Here is a 20,500-nt window from a genome sequence, read left to right on the forward strand (position 1 = left end):
CCAGAGCCTCTGCGTTACGCTGCCTCTCAGCCAATAAGAACAAGGAGGGTAGACGCGGCGGGTTCGGGCTGGGGTCCCAAGCAGGAAGGGGAAGAGTTGGCTGCCGGCGGAGGCCGCTGCGAACTCGGAACCGTCTACCAGGGACCCCGGGAGCGGCGGACGATCACGGCCGAGCCCCGCGCAGACAAAGCATGCCGGGAACAGCGGCCGCTCTCCAGACGGCGTGTGGCAGGGCAGGCGTCGGGGAAGTGCAGTCGGACGGGGTTGGGGATCGGGTGCCGGCACTTGGTGGGAAGTTTCCCACAACCTCGGGTACCAGGTGCTGCGCCCGCCAGCTGGACTACGATGAGCTTTAAGCTTGTCGGGAAACGCTGACGGACCAAAGTGTGGCGCTAACCGGATGTGCTGCGCCGTCGTCCCAGTGCACGCCGGGATATGTAGTCCCTCCGGGCGGCCCAGGGCGGTGGCTGCGAGTCCCGCGGACCGGGTGACCGATCTGGCGTGGACCCGGGATGGCTGGGACTGGCGGCTCGGGGGTCCCGATCGGGGCCGGGGCCCTGGCAGGCGGCGCGCGGTCCAAAGTAGCCCCGAGCGTGGACTTTGACCACAGCTGCTCGGACAGTGTCGAGTACCTGACGCTCAACTTCGGGCCCTTCGAGACAGTGCATCGCTGGCGGCGCCTCCCGCCCTGCGACGAGTTCGTGGGGGCTCGGTACGGCGTGGTTCAAGGATCTTGGGGGGTAGGGAGGATGCCTGAGAGGGTTTCATGGTGGGTTCCAGGGGCAAGGCTGGGGCATGATGTCCTGGAGCGGGATCTGGTAATGGAGGGAGGAGCGGTGGTGTCCAGGACGATGCCCAAGGCACTGGTGGGGATTTTGAGGGAGTCCCGAAGAGGGGTGGCCAGGGGCAAGGTACTAGAATCATCTTGTGGGTCTCCAGCTGAGGTCCCAGCTGCTCTGCAGTGGGATGAGGAGGCCAGAGAGTCTAGGTCTCTAGGACAATGACAGGGTCTCCACATGCAGGGTTATTTGGGGGTACTGGTGGAATTTAGGGGTTTCTGTTCATCTTGATAGCTGAGAGGTGTTATCCAACTTCTGTGGCAGCCCCGGTGTTTGGTCTCATTTCTTGGGTGCCCCTGGGAGGGTCCTGGTCTCATTTCTACCCACCCCCCTTTTCTTTCCAGGCGCAGCAAGCACACAGTTGTGGCCTATAAAGATGCCATCTATGTATTTGGTGGAGACAATGGGTGAGTGAGTCTGAGCATCAGGGTGTTTGGACCAGGGAGGGACAAACATGGTGGTTTGGACGAGGCTTCTGCAGCTCCACTACAATCTTTACAAATGTTAGCCAAGCATTCAACCTCGATTTCCCCGTCTGTAAGGTTCCCTGCACTCAAGGCCCTCAGCACAGCATCCAGTGGGTAGCATATGCTCAGGACACAGAAATTTCCCTCTTGTTCTGACTGAGTGAACAGAGCCTTGAAAGAAACACATCAGCCCTTGCTGCCACCCTGCCAGGCACTTTGCCTTCCTGCTCACCCTCCTGCTCTTCCTCTGAATCACCTGTGAGTGAGGCCTTCCCCGACCACCTGGACCATCTGCACCTCTTTCCGGCTCCATTGGTCCCAGCCCAGAGCATACAGGTGTTTGTTAACTGCGTTCTCCAGAGCAGGGCCTGTATCCCAGCACCCAATTTTTTTTTTTTAATTTCTTTATTGATTTCAGAGAGGAAGGGAGAGGGAGAGATAGATAGAAACATCAATGATAGGAGAGAATCATTGATTGGCTGCCGCCTGCACACCCCCTACTGGGGATCGCAACCCGGGCATGTGCCCTTGGCGGAATAGAACCTGGGACCCTTCAGTCCGCAGGCCGACACTCTATCCACTGAGCCAAGCCAGCTAGGGAGCACCCAGACAATTTAACAGATGTTTGTCACATGAAGGAATGAAAGACATTTCATGAGAATCCCCCAAACTGGAAAATGCCTGATGTCCAGCACAGAGCAGTGGGTGGGAACATCCCCAGAAGTGTTTTGTAGCAGGAACTGTGGAGCAACAAGCAGAAATATTTTTGCTACAATGTGACACTAAGAAGCAGAATACAAATTTGTCTCAATACAGTTGTAACTTTGTAGAAGGACTGGGTACAAAGAAAGACTGCCGAAACCGGTTTGGCTCAGTGGATAGAGCGTCGGCCTGCAGGCTGAAGGGTCCCGGGTTCGATTCTGGTCAAGGGCATGTACCTTGGTTGCAGGCACATCCCCAGTGGGAGGTGTGCAGGAGGCAGCTGATCAATGTTTCTCTCTCATTGATGTTTCTAGCCTCTCCCTTCCTCTCTGTAAAATATCCCTCTTCCTTCCTCTCTGTAAAATATCAATAAAATATATTAAAAAAAAAGAAAAGAAAAAGAAAGATGGCCTGTAGCCCTGGGAGGCAGGCAGTGTTGGGGGGGGGGGTCAGGGTTGGGGGGGTCAGGGAGGAGGGGCAAATGGGAGAGGGGAGGTGGCTGCATGGCCTCATACAGGTCCTTTTATCGCCCAGGCTGTTTCCTCTTCTGTAAATGGAAGTGGAGAGCTCAGCCATCTGGTGCAGACTGAGCGAGGCAGGAGGTGCCTGGCCTGGTGGGCAGGGGGGGCTGGACTCCTGTTGGGTTGACACCCTTCTTCCCTCTTAGTGACGGGGCTGGGTGGTAGCATGCAGGTTGTGTTAACAGGTGGTGTCATGGCCAGTGGATTTGTTTTCTGTTTTACTGTATGTTTTTTGGTTGTTTATTATTTATTTTTAATTGAATTTATTGGGGTGACATTGGTTAACAAAGTTATACAGGTTTCAGGTGTACAATTCTAAAATCCATCATCTATATATTGTATATTCACCATCATTTTATTGTATCTTTAAAATGTAGTTGCTACACTGGCTTTGTGATAAAGAGGTGGCAGGAAGATCAGAGAGAAGGGAAGGGACCTCTCCTGAGATGTGGGCAGGCATAGGCTGTGGGTGGCCGGGGTCATGCTTCGGTCCTGACTCGGAGTAGGCAGCCCCTGTGCCTGCACCAGCTCAGGAGCTTCCTTTGTGGTCACCTCTCTGGTCCCTCAGACACCAGCCGGTGTCTGGCCCTGGCTAAGTCTCCTAGGACAACTCCCCCACCTCCTGGGCTGCGAAGTCCATCTTCTCGGTCTTGGCTGGGCAACGCCCTGCAGAGCAGACCAGAACCAAGCCCGCCTCTCCCTGGCTGTGTTTCAGGAAGACGATGCTCAACGACTTGCTGCGGTTTGACGTGAAGGATTGCTCCTGGTGCAGGTGGGTCCCAGGTCCCTGCTCTTTCTCCTAGAACTTGGTAGCACAGTTTGGGGCCCGGATTGCCAGTGGAGTCACATTCCTGGAAAGGTAGACAGAGACAGAAGCTTTGAGGTGGAGATAAGAACCGCACCCCCCGACCCCCTCATGCCATACCCAATGTTCCCTCTATCTCTTGGGTTTCTTTCCCAGTCCATGACTGAGATTGATTATTCTGAATCCTCTTAATTAGGGGATCTTTTTGATCTGGTGTGGGTCCTCAAATTCTGCCTCAGGAGAGCCCTTCGGTCACCAAGCCTGCCTCCCAGGCCAGGGCTGGAGCCAACACGGAGAGCCATCGGTCGATGGGTTCCCTGCCCCCTGGCCTCATGGGGCCCATCCTCTGCCCAGAGACCCCACACAAGCAGTGGGCATCATGCGGGCCCTGGCCTGCCTCCTGCAGATGGCCCTCCCCAGCTGTGCTGCTATGGACAGACTCCTGCCCTCTCTGAGCACTGCATATTTGTTCCCTGCGGTCTAGCCCCTGACCTGGAGCAGCTCACAGCTGAGGGGGAGAAATAGATCCTGGGGTTAGAAGATACTGGGCTTCCTCTTGAGCTCTGCCATCTGCTTGTGCAGAAGCCCAGGTTCACCGAGTCCCTCGGGTGCCACGCTCTGCTCTGGAGCTCTGTGTGCAGCCCTCTGGGGTGGGGTTTGAACCTGGCATGCCAGGGTGGCATCACCCCACGCTGCCCACCTTGTGCCCAGGAGACCTGGGTAGCACTGGGATTGCCACAGAAATTTCTATGTTGTTTCTTTCATGCTTAATTTTAAAGTATGGCCAATAGTTACAAATTCATTTTAAAAATTACTCTGAAGCCCTAACCAGTTTGGCTCAGTGGATAGAGCATTGGCCTGCAGACTGAAGGGTCACCAGGTTCAATTCCGGTCAAGGGCATGTACCTTGGTTGCGGGCACATCCCCAGTAGGGGGTGTGCAGGAGGCAGCTGATTGATGTTTCTCTCTCACCCGATGTTTCTATCTAATTCTCTATCCCTCTGCCTTCCTCTCTGTAAAAAATCAATAAAATATATATTTTTAAAAATCACTCTGAAGACTTTACATTCTTTTTTAAAATATTTTTTATTGAATTTTAGAGAGAGAGGAAGGGAGAGGGATAGAGAGATACAAGCATTGAAGAGAAAGGAACATCAATCAGCTGCCTCCTGCACAGCCCCCACTAAGGATTGAGCCCACAACCTAGAGTTGCGCCCCCACTGGGAATTGAACCAGCGACTTCTTGGTTCCACACCAGCTGGGCAAGACTTTACATTCTCTGTTAAAAATCCTGGCTGGTGTTGTTCAGTGGTTAGAGCATTGGCCTGAGCACCAAAGTGTCTTGGGTTGGATTCCCAGTCAAGAGTATGTACCTGGGTTGCAGGTCTGATCCCTGCCCCCTGTTGGGGCACTTGTGGGAGGCAACCAATCAATGTGTCTCTGTCACATCAATGTTTTTCTCTCTCTCTCTCCCCGCCCCCCCCTTCTACTCTCTCTAGAATAAATGGCAAAAATATCCTCACTCCTTGAGTGAGGATTTAAAAAAAATTGCTTAAGTATAAAACTGAAAAGGAGCTGCCCCCAGAAAGCAGTATAAATGGGTTTTTAATTTGATAAGTACAATTTGTGGACCACCCATGCTGCAGAATAGCGTGCAGCTGTGAGACGGGGGTAATGATGAGTCTAGAGTGGCTCGAAGACCTACTCACAGTCTACTATTAAGCTGAAAAAGCATATTGCAAAATATCTACCAGATGACTCCATTTTAAAAAATCACTCCGAGACACAATATGCATAGGAAGGTGTAGGGGTGACTTCCAGATGTGGACAGTGGTTTTTAGCAAAGGGTTATATATAAATGTTAGTGCTGTGTGTGTTCTTTCCTTATTGGCAACTTTCTAAAAAGTTTCTATAGTGATACAGTTATTACCTTCAAAATATTGCTGACACCCATTGCCTCTTGTTCTCCTGCCAGGGCCTTCACCACTGGGACCCCACCAGCCCCCCGCTACCACCACTCGGCCGTGGTCTATGGGAGCAGCATGTTCGTCTTTGGTGAGCTGCCGCTCCCCTCCTAGGCCAGGGATCCCCTGCCCTCCCCTCAAGCTCAGGCCCACGTGCTGTGCTTGCTGGCCTCTCTCTGTCCACCCTGATCCTCAGCCCGGTCTCCTGGGGCGGGAACGGTCTGCCTCCGAGACTGGGCTGGAAGGTGGCTTTCCCTCCCTGCCAGAGACAGGGAATGGCGTCCTGCTGATCTCTGTGTCCCCAGAGCCCAGCACAGAGGCAGGCACCCAGTAGGTGCTCCCGAGGTGTGCGGAGAAAGTTCTGGAATGCATTTCCAATGGGGCCAGGTTCTGCCCTCTCCTCCTGGGGTTTGAGGACTCTGAGATACTGCCTTTGGGTGTGATGATTGCTCTCTCTTCACTTAGGGGGTTACACTGGGGACATTTACTCTAATTCTAACTTGAAGAATAAAAATGACCTCTTCGAATACAAGTTCGCAACTGGCCAGTGGACGGAGTGGAAAATTGAAGGACGGTGAGAACCTGCTGAAACCTTTGGGGTTGTTCTGCAGGCTCTGGCCCTGCGGCATTACAGATGAGCCTGAGGCTTGGGTAGAAGGGACCCGGATGTCCTGTGATGAGCGCTTCCATGGTCCTGCTTTGCGAGCACCCCTTTGATATTTGGCAGCACCTGGGAGAGATCTCTGCCCGGTGATGTCTGAATGCACCATCAGGGACCTGGTGCCACATGAGCTCAGCCCCTCCTGCTGTTGATTGTATCCTGACTGGAGTCCCGGTGCCAGCAGATGGCACGGTAGTGGGGGCCTGGCAGGACTTGCAGGGCTGTGGCCACTGGACCAGCCTGTGGGGCTGTGAGGCTCAGGTCTGCACTGAGTGCCTCATTCCTCCCCAATCTCATGCTCCAGGTTGCCAGTCGCCAGGTCAGCCCACGGTGCCACGGTGTACAGTGACAAGTTATGGATCTTTGCTGGCTATGATGGCAATGCCAGGTAGGTGGTGGCCTGGCCCGTGGGCACAAAGTGGGCTTTCTTGGTCTTGGACGGCTCAGGATGGGGGTTTCTCGTGAAGGTGGGTATGTGGGCGGGGCTGGGGGGTAGGATGGAGGTGATGGTCACTGATTGGAGTCCCTTTCCTACCCCCACAATGGTTAAAAGGACTGGTACCCCTGAGGCCCCTCCCAGGGCATCTGAGGGACGTCAAGCCTGGCCCGTTTGTACAGCTGTCGTGCATGTCTCCAGAGCAAATAGCTGGGGGTCCTCAGAGCTGGGGGTGGGAGAGGTGGCCCCTTGCATTGCTGGGGTGGAGATACTCAGGCCCACAGCAAGGAATGACCCTAAGGGGCGAGTGAGCAGGTCGGTGGCAGCAGAAGGGCTCAGACTCGGCCCTTCCCCTACTGAGGACAACAGAGTGCTTGCCTGTGTCACAGGCATTTCCTCCTTATTTCAGCAAATTGGCTTTGCTGAGTTTTTCGGATTACAAAAACAGCATGTGCTCATTCCCCAACACTTCAGCCTAATAGACACTCAATTTCTGTGAGCGTTGCCTCTGACGTCCTACCCCAGGGACCAGCCGAGGGCTGACCCTATCCCCTGCCCTAGAGGCTGGGAATGAGGCCTTTCTTCGAGTGAGGCCTCTCTTCCTGCCTGGACTGGGCAGGGGCCTGGCACAAAGGGACTCAGTGTAGCCCCCACACTCCCTCAACTGAAGCTCCGGCTTCATGGCTGCCCCAGAGTCCCCTGGTCAGAGTCCCAAGTGATGGGTTGTTCTTCCCTGGAGCCATCCCCCTAGCCACGCCCTGGCCCACCCTGCCAGTCAGCCCCAGTGTTGGGCATTCTGACCCCTTTGTCCTCATGCAGGTTGAATGACATGTGGACCATTGGCCTTCAGGACCGAGAGCTCACGTGCTGGGAGGAGGTAAGGGGCTGGAGGGATTTGGGGTGGGTTGTGGCGAGGCAGGGATGTGAGGGATGCAGGGGAACAGGGTGGGGACGGGAGGCAGGGGGGTGAGGGATGCAGGGGAACAGGGTGGGGACGGGAGGCAGGGGGTGAGGGATGCAGGGGAACAGGGTGGGTACAGGAGGCAGGGGGGTGAGGGATGCAGGGGAACAGGGTGGGGACGGGAGGCAGGGGGTGAGGGATGCAGGGGAACAGGGTGGGGACGGGAGGCAGGGGGTGAGGGATGCAGGGGAACAGGGTGGGTTGTGGGGAGGCAGGGGGGTGAGGGATGCAGGAGAACAGGGTGGGTTGTGGGGAGGCAGGGGGTGAGGGATGCAGGGGAACAGGGTGGGTTGTGGGGAGGCAGGGGGGTGAGGGATGCAGGGGAACAGGGTGGGGACGGGAGGCAGGGGGGTGAGGGATGCAGGGGAACAGGGTGGGTTGTGGGGAGGCAGGGGGTGAGGGATGCAGGGGAACAGGGTGGGTTGTGGGGAGGCAGGGGGTGAGGGATGCAGGGGAACAGGGTGGGTACAGGAGGCAGGGGGGTGAGGGATGCAGGGGAACAGGGTGGGTTGTGGGGAGGCAGGGGGTAAGGGATGCAGGGGAACAGGGTGGGGACGGGAGGCAGGGGGGTGAGGGATGCAGGGGAACAGGGTGGGTTGTGGGGAGGCAGGGGGGTGAGGGATGCAGGGGAACAGGGTGGGTTGTGGGGAGGCAGGGGGGTGAGGGATGCAGGGGAACAGGGTGGGTTGTGGGGAGGCAGGGGGGTGAGGGATGCAGGGGAACAGAGTGGGGACGGGAGGCAGGGGGGCTTGGGGCTCGGGGGCTGGGGCGGGCTGGGGTGGAGGCTGCTTTGCTCCCTTTGCCAAAGCCCAGCCTTGACCTCTGCCGTGCCCTTCCCAATTCCAGGGGCAGTGCCTAGTGACTAAACCCACCCTTACCTGAATAGTGAGGACAGCACGCCCCCTGCTGTTCTGCTGGCTGCTGTTTCCATATTGCTCTACGGCAGTGGTCTGCAAACTCATTAGTCAACAGAGCCAAATATCAACAGTACAACGATTAAAATTTCTTTGGAGAGCCAAATTTTTTAAACTTAAATTTCTTCTAACGCCACTTCTTCAAAATAGACTCGCCCAGGCCGTGGTATTTTCTGGAAGAGCCACACTCAAGGGGCCAAAGAGCCGCATGTGGCTCGCGAGCCGCAGTTTGCCGACCACGGCTCTACGGTCTTTCCCTCGGGAATATCTTTCTCCTTTAGTGATGACTTTAGCCCCCATTTAGGAGGGGACGGTGGGGCTTTAGGTTGTTCTATAAAAAAATGATATGTGAACCCCCATTCACAGAAGAAACTAAAAGCAGTCCCAGCTCAGCAACGTGAGCATAGAGGGCCCTGGCTGAGCTGCCTTCCGCCCCCACAGGTGGTGCAGAGCGGCGAGATCCCCCCATCCTGCTGCAACTTCCCGGTGGCCGTGTGCAGGGACAAGATGTTTGTGTTCTCAGGGCAGAGTGGAGCCAAGATAACCAACAACCTCTTCCAGTTTGAATTCAAGGACAAGATGTGAGTGCACTGGTGGTGGGGCCCTCGGCACCCCACGCCTGCCTCTGGAGCCATCCTTGTGAGCTCCAAGTAAAGCAGGGCCAGCTGCCCTCCTCCCGCAGTGGGTGTGGTGTCTTTAAACAGACTGAGCCGCCCCCCCCCCCCCCCCCCCGACATCCCCTGCAGGGGGCCCCTTGGGTGTGGCTGCAGCTCAGCAAGATAGGGCCTGGGTGGCCTCCTTTTTTGAGCGAAGAACACCCCAGCCCCGTGAATGGCATGGTCAGGGCCACCAGTACCCAATGTGGCTGGCATAGCTCTCATATGATGGAGGGTGCCTGGGCCCTGAGAGCTTCCAGCGTATGCTGTCCTTGACTGCTGGCCAGCCCTCGACCCCTGAGCTGGGGACTAAGGCGAGTGCCGGGCGTTAGCTCTGGGAGTTAGTGGAGGAGAAGAAAGGGAGTTTGGGCTGCAGGTCAGGGAGGCTCCGGAGGGGACTTGGAGCTGCCCTAGATGCCAGGGTATCAGCTGGGGAGGAGAAAGGCTGGGTGTCCTGGGCAGGGGAGACCCTGCTGATGCCTGTCCAACTCGCTTGTCCTGGGGTGGCCAGGCCTGGGGGAGAGCCACATGCACACTGGCTCGCTGCTCCGCCCTGGCCTGGGCCCTCAGGACTGGGTATCACACGTGGCTCAGAGCAGGCAGGCAGACCTGGAGAAGTGAGGGCATGGGCAGAGGCCAGGTATAGCCAGACTGGGAGGGTGTGGGGCAGACATGCAGACTCTGGCCAGGTGGATAGGTGGCTAATCTGCAAAGGGGGTCCTCAGGGAGGTGGCAGTATTGGGGGTCTGAGGGCTGCACAAGGGCCTGGGGGTACCTGTGGAGCAGGCTGAGGAAGGCACATCTAGGGGGCTGCAGGACGAGAAGGCCAGGGGTGATGGGGACGGGGTAGGAAGAAAACCATGGGAGACACAGCCACCAGCAGCAGCCAGGTGGGTAGTGGGTGACTTTGGTGGCCCGGTTGGGTTGAGCCTGTGTGGTGCCACCTTCCTCGCAGGCCAGCCTCCAGGCAGTTTCCTTCCTGCCTCATGCTTGCACCCTTTGTTCCCCCCTCCCCCAAAGAGGTGTGCAGAGCTGATTCCAGAGCGAAATTCAACAAGGGACGCTGGGCAAATGCACTGCAGGCCCTCCCTCGGCCGGGAAAGGTCTCCCAGGGGTTCAGGGCACTTGGAAGACTGGGCCTGTGGTGGGGGGCCTCGGAGCCCAGGTGGAGGTCACAGGGGAGCAGGAGCCCCTGCCTGGCACTGGTTCCTTGTTGTGTGCTCCCAGGTGGACACGCATCCCCACTGAGCACCTGCTTCGGGGCTCCCCACCGCCCCCTCAGCGGCGCTACGGGCACACGATGGTGGCCTTTGACCGCCACCTCTACGTGTTTGGGGGCGCAGCCGACAACACTCTGCCCAACGAGCTACACTGCTATGACGTGGACTTCCAGACCTGGGAGGTGGTGCAGCCCAGTTCGGACAGCGAGGTTAGCACTGCCAGGCGTTGCTCAGGGGATCCAGAGCCTGTGGCCTGGGCTGTGTTCCTGACCCACCTGCTCCCACCTCTCCACACCTCAGGGTGTTCCTGGGGCTCCAGATAGCCAGCAGGAGCAAGGCCAGGATGCCACTAGCCTGGACCCACCCTGGCCTGACTCTGGGGCCTGGGCCTCTCTGCCTGTTCTCCACCTTGCAGCCTGTGGGCTCATACGATTCCACTTCCCACCACGTTTGCATTGTGCGGAGGATGTTCTCCTGGCTCCCAACTCAGCCCTCATCCTGTGGCGCCCCCCACCCCCGTCCCTATAGCGCTCTAGGTGAGGGTGGTGAGCAGTCTCTGGTGCTTGCTTGGCTTTTGCTGACTGATTGCGCCCTGCGTGTCTCCCATCAGGTTGGTGGGGCCGAGGTACCAGAGCGAGCAGCTGCTTCTGAGGAGATGCCTGCCCCGCCCTCCGAGGACCGGGGTGGCTTCAAGAAGTCCCGAGATGTGTTTGGCCTGGACTTTGGTACCACCAATGCCAAGCAGCCTTCCCCACCGGCCTCAGAGGTGAGGGCCAATGTCCTTGTTACCGCTCCCTCGCCTTCTGAAGCCCCACCTGTGATCAGCCCATTTCAAAGGTGGGGAGACTGAGGCTCAGAGTAAATGAGTTGAGGGCCAGAGCCCATACCCCACTGGCTGGGCCATGTCAGTGCGGCATGTGAGACCGAGCACCGGCTGTGTCCACTCTGGGTCACAGGGGCCCCGTCCTGCCTGCTCACCTACACAGGCCCTGCCTCCGGCCCTGTGCCTGCAGCTGTGCCCCGGGCCCTGCTCCAGCCCCTCCTTCAAGGCCATCTGGTGCCATGTCCTTAGCCACCAGATGACCACTCCAGGCCTCAGCCAGCCCCCTGCTGGAGACCCAGCCCTGCCCTTCCCCACCTTGCTGACTTGTCCCCCCCTCTATCCAGCTGCCCAGCGGAAGGCTCTTCCACGCGGCTGCTGTGATCTCGGATGCCATGTACATCTTCGGGGGCACCGTGGACAACAACATCCGCAGTGGGGAGATGTACAGGTTCCAGGTGGGGCTCACGGGCTTGCGGAGCAGTCGGTTACCTTATGAGCTGACTGCAGGGAGGCCAGCCAGGGTGAACGGGCCCTGACGATGGAAACAGACCCAGTGGGTAGGGGTGGAGATTGTCCAGGGTGTCCAGAGCCAGGGCTGCACCTGGTGGGATGGCAGCCTTTCTGAGGAGCCTGGCAGCTGGGGTGGAGAGGGGGACCCTAGGCTGAGGCAGTCAGGAATTTCAGTGCAGGGTGCCGCTGGTGGGGTAGGCGGGGGCTCATAGCAGAGCCAGTAGAGGTCTGGGAGCCACCTGGGTCAGTGGAGGGAGCCAGGCTGAGCTGAGCTTGGCATTGGGGCCTCGGAGGGGGCAAAGCCAGGAGAAGAGTGTCTTTACTTGGTAACACCTGGTCTCCTCCGGCAGTTCTCCTGTTACCCCAAGTGCACGCTCCATGAAGACTATGGGCGGCTATGGGAGAGCCGCCAGTTCTGCGACGTGGAGTTTGTGCTGGGTGAGGTGGGTGCCCTTTCTGTGTACGGAGGAGTGGGGGCTTAGCACCCAGAGTCACGCTGGCTGCCCACTGGTGCCTGAGGTTCTCGGGCCCCCACGCTGGCTGGGCCTGTGTCCCTTGGGGAGAGAATCTATGCCCTTCCACCTGTCGTTTTTGCTGCAGAAGGAGGAGTGTGTTCAGGGCCACGTGGCCATTGTCACAGCACGAAGCCGCTGGCTCCGCAGGAAGATCGTACAGGCAAAGGAGCGACTGGCCCAGGTGAGGTGCGGGCCTGCCTGGCCCTGCCTGGGCAGCAGCACTCCTGGGGTGCCCTTAAGCTCCCCTTTCTCTCCCCACAGAAGCTGGAGGAGGAGGCAGCTCTGGCTCCCAGGGAGGCCCCTGCTGTGCCTATGGGTGGGGCTCGGCCACCCTTGCTGCACGTGGCCATCCGAGAGGCCGAGGCCCGGCCCTTCGAGGTGCTCATGCAGTTCCTCTACACCGACAAGATCAAGTACCCGAGGAAAGGTCTGCCTGGGCTGGGGAGAGCAGGAACAGGGTTGGGGGTGGTGGTGTCAGTAACCCTACTTGCAGGTGGGCAGCCTGAGGCTCAGAGGCCGAGATTACCCATGTGTAGTTCAGTTACTGAGTTGCTGCCTAGTGGCCCCAACCCGCCCTTGTCTATAGAGAGAGCCGGGGCCCTGTCCGCCCCTCTCCCCTGCCCAGGGGCTCTAAGGCTCAGGGAGCTCTTGGCGCAGGCCATGTGGAGGACGTGCTGCTCATCATGGACGTGTACAAGTTGGCGCTGAGCTTCCAGCTGTGCCGCCTGGAGCAGCTGTGTCGGCAGTACATCGAGGCCTCCGTGGACCTGCAGAACGTGCTGGTCGTGTGCGAGAGCGCTGCCAAGCTGCAGCTGGGCCAGCTGAAGGTGCATCGTAGCCCACCCCGCCCACTGCTGCAAGCCCCTTGCCCGGTCCGGTGCCCTGTTGGGGCCGAGGCCTGACCCCGCCCGTCTGTCCGGCCTGTCTGTCCCAGGAGCACTGCCTGAACTTTGTGGTGAAGGAGTCCCACTTCAACCAGGTGATCATGATGAAGGAGTTCGAGCACCTCTCCTCCCCACTGATTGTGGAGATCGTCCGGCGGAAGCAGCAGCCACCGTCTCGCGCCCCGTCAGACCAGCCCGTGGACATCGGTAGGAAGCCTAGTCCTTTCCCTGCCAGGGGCTGGCCAGGTAGCCTTCATCTTGGTCAAGACTGGGAGCCATGGAATCACCTGCCAGGCTCTCAGGCAGGGGTGGAGGGGTGGGTGCAGCGGACCCCAGTGTGTTCCCCTGGTACAGGGGCAGGGGCAAAGAGGGAGGCAGTTCAGGCTCAGTTAAAGGAACAAGGGCCAACTCTCCGGGCTTTCCACAGTGGGCGTGTGCCTGCGGGTAGGGAACCTCCTGAGCCCATTTCTGCCGGTGACACGGGGCACCTCTCTGGTAAGGGAGCCTGCCCTGCATGACATCAGGTCCGAAAGCCTCTGAAGTGGGCGATGTGCTCAGCGTCACAGTGATTAGTCACCAAGCTTCTCTTCAAGGCGTGCCCATGTCTGGGGCCCAGTGAGGGGTGAGCACAGCCTGCAGACCTCAGATGCTCCCACTGCCTTCCTGTGCCCCCTTACGTGGGAAGGGAGGACACAGGCTCCTTCATCCCCATCTCTCTCTGGGGCCTGTGCTGACCCTTGTCACTGCCCCGGGCAACACACAGCAGGCACACAGGGTGTGCCAGGCCCAGAGGAGGGCTCAGTGAGCTGAGTTTGGGAGATTAGACTGGGGGTGGGCATGCCTGAGGGCTGTGTGTGGAGCTGAGGACAGGGCCTGATGGTGCCTCAAGGGCCAGAATGAGGCCTCTTGCCTGGAGGAGGTTCATTCTGGGTGGCAAATGGGCAGATGTGCAGGAGGAAGTGCTCTGGGGCCCTGAGGCCCGAGTCAGGAGCAGGGTCTACTAAGGGGCAGGAGGTGCCTGCTCAGGGTCCCTCCATGCCCCTCCAGGCACATCTCTGATCCAGGACATGAAGGCATACCTGGAAGGGGCAGGCGCGGAGTTCTGTGACATCACGCTGCTGCTGGATGGGCACCCTCGGCCAGCCCACAAGGCTATTCTGGCGGCCCGCTCCAGGTGGGTGGGGGTGCAGCTGCCAGGCAGGTCGGGCCCAGGAGGTGCTGGCTGCACCCGCTAAGAGCCAGGCCTCTGCCACCCCCTGTCTGCAGCTACTTTGAGGCCATGTTCCGGTCCTTCATGCCTGAGGATGGGCAGGTAAACATCTCCATCGGGGAGATGGTGCCCAGCAGGCAGGCCTTCGAGTCCATGCTACGCTACATCTACTACGGTGAGGTCAACATGCCTCCTGAAGACTCGCTGCATCCTCACCCCCGAGGGTGCTCCCAGGGCATCACTGGGGCTCCCAGCATCCACCTTGGGCGGCCTGGCTGGCTGGTCTTGGCTGGGTGATTTCCCGAGAATTTTTGGTGCCTGGTGCTCTCCTAGGGCTCTCTGAAGTAGTTGGTCATGTGGCACTGAGGGGTTTGTAACCAGGAGGGACAGTGGGTTCTTGATCTCATGACTGTTTGGAGTAAGAAGTTGGTCATTGCTATGTGACAGGCGAGCAGATGGACATAGAGTGATTCCTGGTCACGGCACTTCAGTGGGGGTCTGAACATGTGGTGCAAGGATGCCTTTTAGGGCTCTGGGAGACTGTGGCCAGTTCTGCAAAGATGCATATGAGTGTTTTCCTGGGGAGAGGATGCTGTGGTGTTTTTGGAATCTTGATGGGGCTTTTGACCCCTAAGTGGTCAGAGTTTGCGTAGAGATCAAGCCAGTGATCTGCCTGAATTGGAGCCCATGCCAGACTCTCCTGGTGGGGCAGGTCCCCTGGCTCTGAGCATGTGCAGTCTCAGGTTCTCTCTGCCCCTGGCAGGCCAGGGCTCCAGATGCACTGTCCCCTGGGAGGAGGGTGGTGAACGGGAGGATGGCTCCTTTGGCGACAGCTCCTTAACCAGTTCCCCCAGCTACCTGTTCGCGGCCCCCTACTACTACGGCTTTTACAACAACCGGCTGCAGGCATACTGCAAGCAGAACCTGGAGATGAATGTGACGGTGCAGAATGTGCTGCAGGTAGTACACCTGGTGCCTGCTGGCCTCCCTGCACCTGGACAGGTGAGTGAGAGGTGGGGCAACACCTCAACGAACCTGCCATTCCAGATCCTGGAGGCGGCTGACAAGACGCAGGCGCTGGACATGAAACGGCACTGCCTGCACATCATCGTGCACCAGTTCACTAAGGTCAGGCCCTCCTGGCTCAGCACTCACTGCTCACCCCTCATCTTCAGGACCCACTCTCCATGGCAGCAGCCGTGGCCAGGTGGGGGGAGGGTGCCCAGAATGTTGCCATCTTTTGCAGCAGTAGGCCCTGGGGATAACCAAGCAGAGCCACTCACCCTCTGGCCACTACTCACCCCATCTTTGGAGGCCACTCAGCCCTCACATGAATCCAGTTCCATCCTGTTCTGGCCTTTTGGTCAACTCCCACAGGTCTCCAAGTTGCCTACGCTGCGCTCACTGAGCCAACAGCTACTGCTCGACATCATAGACTCCCTGGCCTCCCACATCTCCGACAAGCAGTGTGCAGAGCTGGGCGCCGACATATGAGGGCCCAGGCAGTGCCAGCCCACAGATGGAGAATGACCATGCCTGCCCTGCCCCCTGCAAAAACTGTGTTGGCAATCCTCAGGCCTGTGACAGTGGTCAGACCTGCTGGCCAAAAGACACGGTGCCCAGAGCTGCAGAAGAGAGCTGAGGGGACATGGGGGGCTCCAAATGCCCCATTTCACAGATGACGACACAGGTCTCACAGGATGTGGATGGTCAAACAGGCCCCCCAGGTGGCATCCTCTCCTGGGATGGAGGCGTGGGTGGGAAGCTGGGGCTCAGTGATGATAGGAAGCGGCAGGATTCCTGGCCAGGGTCCAGTAGTGGGGAGAGCCCATCACGGAGCAGATTTTGGGGTCCCCATCTGACAGGGACCCAGCATGGTTGTGCATCTGGCTACAGTCATGTTGTGAAGGTCTCTCCAATGTGGGGGTCACACAAGCCCCCCTCACCCTCACCAAGGTTGGTATAAGGGGTCCCTGGAGCTTATGTGTGGGCACCTGTGATGGGCAGATGGAATCTGATTCAAGATGAATTTTGGTGCCCTTCAAAATGAATTTTGGAATGTGAAGGGCCCTGGGGCCAGTTCCTAGCCCACAGGGCCAACCACTCTGGACTGGGTCTGGATTCCGGAGGGACTTCTGGATCCCACATTATCTGTGTGCCCATCCCCCTGGGCTGTGCAGAAAGTCAGTAAAGATGCCCCCAGTCCCTGTGTATCCCTAAGTGTTCTGTCATAGGCATGCCTCCATTGAAGCCACAGCAGTGCTACCTACTACACACACCTTGCTGGTATGGTCCCCACCGGTGGGCTCTGGCTTTAGCCTTTGGCCCTCCCACAGCTGTGGATGGGCCATGTGGCCCAATTGCTTGGGATTGGTCAGTCTTGCCTGGTTCTCTGTCAGCAACTTCTCACCCCCACCTGAGGCAACCTAGACACATGGAGGAAGGGGCTGTGGCAGGAAATGCATCCTTTCCAGTTCCCCCACAGAAGGCCCTGTGATTCCACCCCAATGCGGAAGGCACTGTTCAGCCTCCTTTCTGGGAACAAGAATCCCAGGAACCCTTCTGCCTCAGCTTATAGGAAGCCACTTTGGGGAAAATGATCTTTCTTCCCTGCCTTAGGGCTCACTTCCTTCCTCTGGCTGTGCCTTGTGCAAACGCAGCACTTGCCACTCAGCCCTTGCTGAAGAGCCCGGATGTAGGCGGATGGGGAGCTGCTGTGGCAGGTGAGCACCCTTAGGCAAGGGAGCCCATCCTTAAAGCAAAATGAGCTTGGGGACCTTGGGGGACAATCTGCAAATCCTGCTTTACAGTGGACAACTTGGGACCCTTGTAACTGGTCACTTGACTGTCTTTTCTAGACATGCTGTAAATAAATGAAGCCACATAAAAAGCAAAGTTCAGAACACTGTGTGGCAATTCACAGGACTAAAAAGAATTCAGCTGTGCTCTTGGGGCTGTTGTGGCCAAGGCCCAGCAGGGAGATAACACCTGTGCGGTTCAAGTCACCCCATGCACTAAGCTGTTTGCTATGATTACAGATGCAGGGAAGCCTTCTAGATTTCAGTCAAGTTGAATTAAAATGGGGACTGCTGCTGTGTGCTTCCCCCACTTCTCCAGACCTCCAGGGACCAGAAATGTTGAGCCTTACTACTTGCCAAGCATAGCAGCCCCAGGAGGTCAGAAATTATCATTTTTGTCCTGATTTTCAGATGAGATAGGCCCATCTGAGTGGGGGCTGGCCTTCAGGCCAGGACTCAGGCTGGAAGCCTGTTGGGTCCCTGGAAAGGAACTTTCTGGCTTGGGTTTTAAGAATATTTTACAAGAAACCAGCTTGCGTTGGCACCTGTTTCAGGTGCCAAAGGAAGGGTGCCTAGTGCTGCCCCAGCCTCTACTTATACCATCCCGACCCTCAGAGAACCCGTGGGGCACGAAACTGCATGGGGAGGCGTAAGCAAGAGCTGTACTCCGTTATCTGCAGCCCAGAGCTTGGACTCCAGGGTCTGAGCCTTCTGGGGGCTGCAGCCATTGACTGGGGGAACAAGCCCGGTACTGAGGGAAGGGCCCCAGCCCTCAGCTGAACCAGATATAGGGCCTCCTAGAACCCACTTTATTATGGCATCTGGTAGGTCTGGTGGATGCAGCTCAAAGCAGGTCCCTTTCCAGGTGGATTCTGAGGAAGAGGCTGGAGCCTTGACAGGCAGCCCCTCGTCAGCCGTGGGTCCAGTGGCCCCTCACTCAGGTCATGCTGCTGCTCAGCTGCATGGCAAAGTCCTGCACATGTTCCTTCAGAGTCTGGCGGGCATCTGCCTGTGCCCGCTTCTCCCGCGCCCTCTCCTGCTGTAGTTTGGTTAGCCGCAGCCGCAGTCGCTGTTCCCGTCGCTTGCAGGCCTGCAGCTGGCGCTGGGCCTTATCCAGGGCATCGAGTGCAGCCTCAGCCCTGCGCTTCCAGAGCAGGGCACTGCCCACCTGGTAGCTGTGCTCATTCTGGATGTAGGCTCCAGCGGGTGGTGGGAGGCGCAGCATGTAGGCTGAGGGTGAGACTGGCCGCGGCTCGAGAGGGGATGGCTGCCGCTCTGGCTCCCGCTCCGGTGAGGGCTGGGTGCTGCAGCCTGCTTCATCTGCTTGGGCACCCAGAGGCCCCAGGAGGTCTGAGAAGGGACTGCTGAGGCCAGGCTCCAGCCTCCCAGTAGGGGAGGCAGGCAAAGCAGCAGGTGCTGAGGCCTCTTCCACAGGAAAGCAGGTGACCTCGGCAGGTGGAGGTGGAGAAAAAGGAGTTGTTGGTCCTCGGCCCTCAGAGCAGCTGTGGGGAGAGACTGACAGATCAGGCTAAAGGCTTGCCAGCCCCCACTTCACCAGCCCCCCTGAACAGGAGCATCAGCCTGTTCCATGGGCTCAGGACCCTGTCCATCACTGCTGCTGGTAGACACTCTAAAGCCCAGTCCCTCAAAATTGGGGTGAGTGGAACAACCCTCACCCATAGCACATACCGCTTCCTGCATCGCCGGAGCCGGCTGACATCGGGGGGACCAGGTGGGTAATTGTGCCCCTTGGTCTTGGTTGTCCGGCGCAACTTGGAGAAAGACTCAAATATCGTGGGAACTGCCCCCTCCTTCAGCCTGTGATACCCACTGTTGGGGAAAGCAACCTAGATGAGATAGAGAATGAGCACTGCCACCCCCAGCTGACCTGCAGGGGATCAGAGTGAGCATGGCCTCCAGCACCCTGGAGCAGGCTCTCCCGTGCTAGCAAACGGTTTGGAGAATGCCAAGTTAGGCAGAGTTACACCAATCTCTTCCCTGCAGGACTCCTCAAAGTTAAGGTGTGTGGAAAGGCTCCACCAGAACTGGGTTGACCAGCCAAAATGAATTATTTCATCTGTGGACTTGGTGGGAGGACTGGGGTTCTAAGGAACACCTGCTGGAAAAGCTAATGTTTTCCTCTTGTGTCACTGGCATAGCCATCCCGAGGGGGTGGGTCTCACTGTCCTCATCTGCTGGAAAAGGAAGATAACAGGTACAGAGCTGGGAAGGGGCAGCCATCCATGGAATTAGGTCTGCCTGTCTTCCTGCCAGGTGATTCAGGAATCTCCCTATTGGGCCCTACAGATACCCCAATGCTGGCTGGCAAGGAGGCTCACCTGATTCCCACCAGCTCAAAGCAGTTCTCCTCGAAGTGTTTGGAGCAGAAGTAGATGTACTCGGATGCTGGGTCCCATAGGCCCTGGCCGCTGGGGTCCAGCCTCTGGCAATTGGCCAGCCACAAGCCTCGCCTTGGGTTGTCCTTTTTGGGAAGTCTGTGGAGCCACAAACCTGTGAGCCTCAGGCTTCCTGAAGCCCTGGGGCTATGCTGCCTATGTTCCCAAGATGGGAAGAGATGGCCCTGCACATGCTGCCAGGAGACCGCCCTTCAACCCTAACAGGGAAGCACCGTCCACCACAGCACAGACGCGGAATCTGGGCCTCAAAAAGAGGCACAATTTGCTCAGCGTCATCTAGTAGGTAAGAGTCACAGAGCAGAGAATTCAAGGGTGAACGTGCGTCCTTCCTTCCCCATCCGGACTCAATTCCTCCTAGATGGCCCGCTTCACCCCCTCCCACCCACCCACAAGTTCAAGCTTCGCCCCAGAGAACGCATATGTGCAATTGTGGCTTCACGCCAGCAAAAAGCGCACATGCGCACGTCAACCTGCGTGAGCCAGCACGCACGCGCGCTGACCTGTGGAAGGAGATGCCGCGATTGCGCGTCTCGCGCGTATCCCGAGTGCAGCAGCCGGCGGCGGAGCAGTGACGCGGCATCTGGGGAAGAGGCGGGAGCTTGGTCGCGGGCGGCTGTGCGGCCCGTAGGGGCCTCGAGCCCCCAGCCGCCGCTCCGGTTCAGGCGGCCCTGGCTTGCCGAGTCTCCCACTGCCCGATTTCGCCCGAGCCCCTTCCCAGCCCTTTCTCCGGGCTCCCGTCAGCGGCACTCACGGTCTCGCCATTGCTGAGCCGCTGGAGTCTCGCGAGATGTGGCGAGTGGCGGAAGTTGGTACCATAGAGACTGAGAAGTACGGGACGCTGGCCCGAGGGGCGGGTCTGGTCCCGGAAGCGGTGGGAGCCTGGGGTCGCAACTGTGAACGCTTCGTTCTAGGCTCCCCGTACGCCTTCGTGGTCGCAAAGTAGGCCCCTCGCCTTGCCCTTTTGTGGCTATTGGTTGTCGACCGGTAGTGCCCTGGGGCCACACCATGCATTCTCGGAGGTCCCGATTGTAAGAGAAGAAACTTCAACGGCAAGAAAAGGGGCCTGGACTTGAGTTCAAACCTGACAAAAACCAGTGCTCACGACTTGTGGAGCGGTGCCTCTAATAGGAAGGGTGGGGAGTGGCCAGTGATTACGTTTTGGGAAATGTGATGGGCAGGGGCTCTGTGCTAGCGACT

At 58.2% G+C, this 20,500-nt stretch overlaps 3 protein-coding genes across 4 annotated transcripts in view; 2 read left to right on the forward strand and 1 right to left on the reverse strand.

Annotated features, from left to right (window-relative positions):
• The window catches only part of LOC308238408 (coiled-coil domain-containing protein 74B-like), a 508,084-nt gene that overhangs the window by 400,512 nt on the left and 87,072 nt on the right, over window positions 1-20,500 (forward strand). The window lies entirely within an intron of this gene.
• LZTR1 (leucine zipper like post translational regulator 1) lies at window positions 183-16,988 on the forward strand. 2 transcript variants are annotated; one of them, XM_080650147.1, is made up of 21 exons: window positions 183-712; window positions 1,184-1,246; window positions 3,245-3,301; window positions 5,310-5,389; window positions 5,764-5,872; window positions 6,264-6,347; window positions 7,215-7,272; window positions 8,712-8,851; window positions 10,154-10,355; window positions 10,757-10,912; window positions 11,314-11,424; window positions 11,830-11,922; window positions 12,080-12,175; window positions 12,256-12,421; window positions 12,652-12,821; window positions 12,929-13,085; window positions 13,926-14,052; window positions 14,145-14,294; window positions 14,943-15,048; window positions 15,136-15,216; window positions 15,466-16,988. In XM_080650147.1, exons 1-21 carry the CDS (start codon window positions 513-515, stop codon window positions 15,580-15,582), a joined length of 2,523 nt encoding a protein of 840 aa, XP_080506273.1. In that variant the 5' UTR covers window positions 183-512; the 3' UTR covers window positions 15,583-16,988. The 2 variants fall into 2 exon arrangements, with proteins under 2 accessions (XP_080506273.1, XP_080506274.1); XM_080650148.1 differs by lacking the exon at window positions 15,136-15,216 and having other exon boundaries at window positions 398-712; window positions 14,943-15,090; window positions 15,466-16,987.
• On the reverse strand, window positions 17,136-20,089 carry THAP7 (THAP domain containing 7). The gene is made up of 5 exons (XM_080650154.1): window positions 20,055-20,089; window positions 19,804-19,883; window positions 19,226-19,381; window positions 18,576-18,716; window positions 17,136-18,388 (listed from the first exon to the last, which is right to left on the reverse strand). Exons 2-5 carry the CDS (start codon window positions 19,881-19,883, stop codon window positions 17,824-17,826), a joined length of 942 nt encoding a protein of 313 aa, XP_080506280.1. The 5' UTR covers window positions 20,055-20,089; the 3' UTR covers window positions 17,136-17,823.

Source organism: Plecotus auritus, assembly GCF_963455305.1.
Source record: "Plecotus auritus genome assembly, chromosome: 13".
Taxonomy (NCBI): Eukaryota; Metazoa; Chordata; class Mammalia; order Chiroptera; family Vespertilionidae; genus Plecotus; species Plecotus auritus.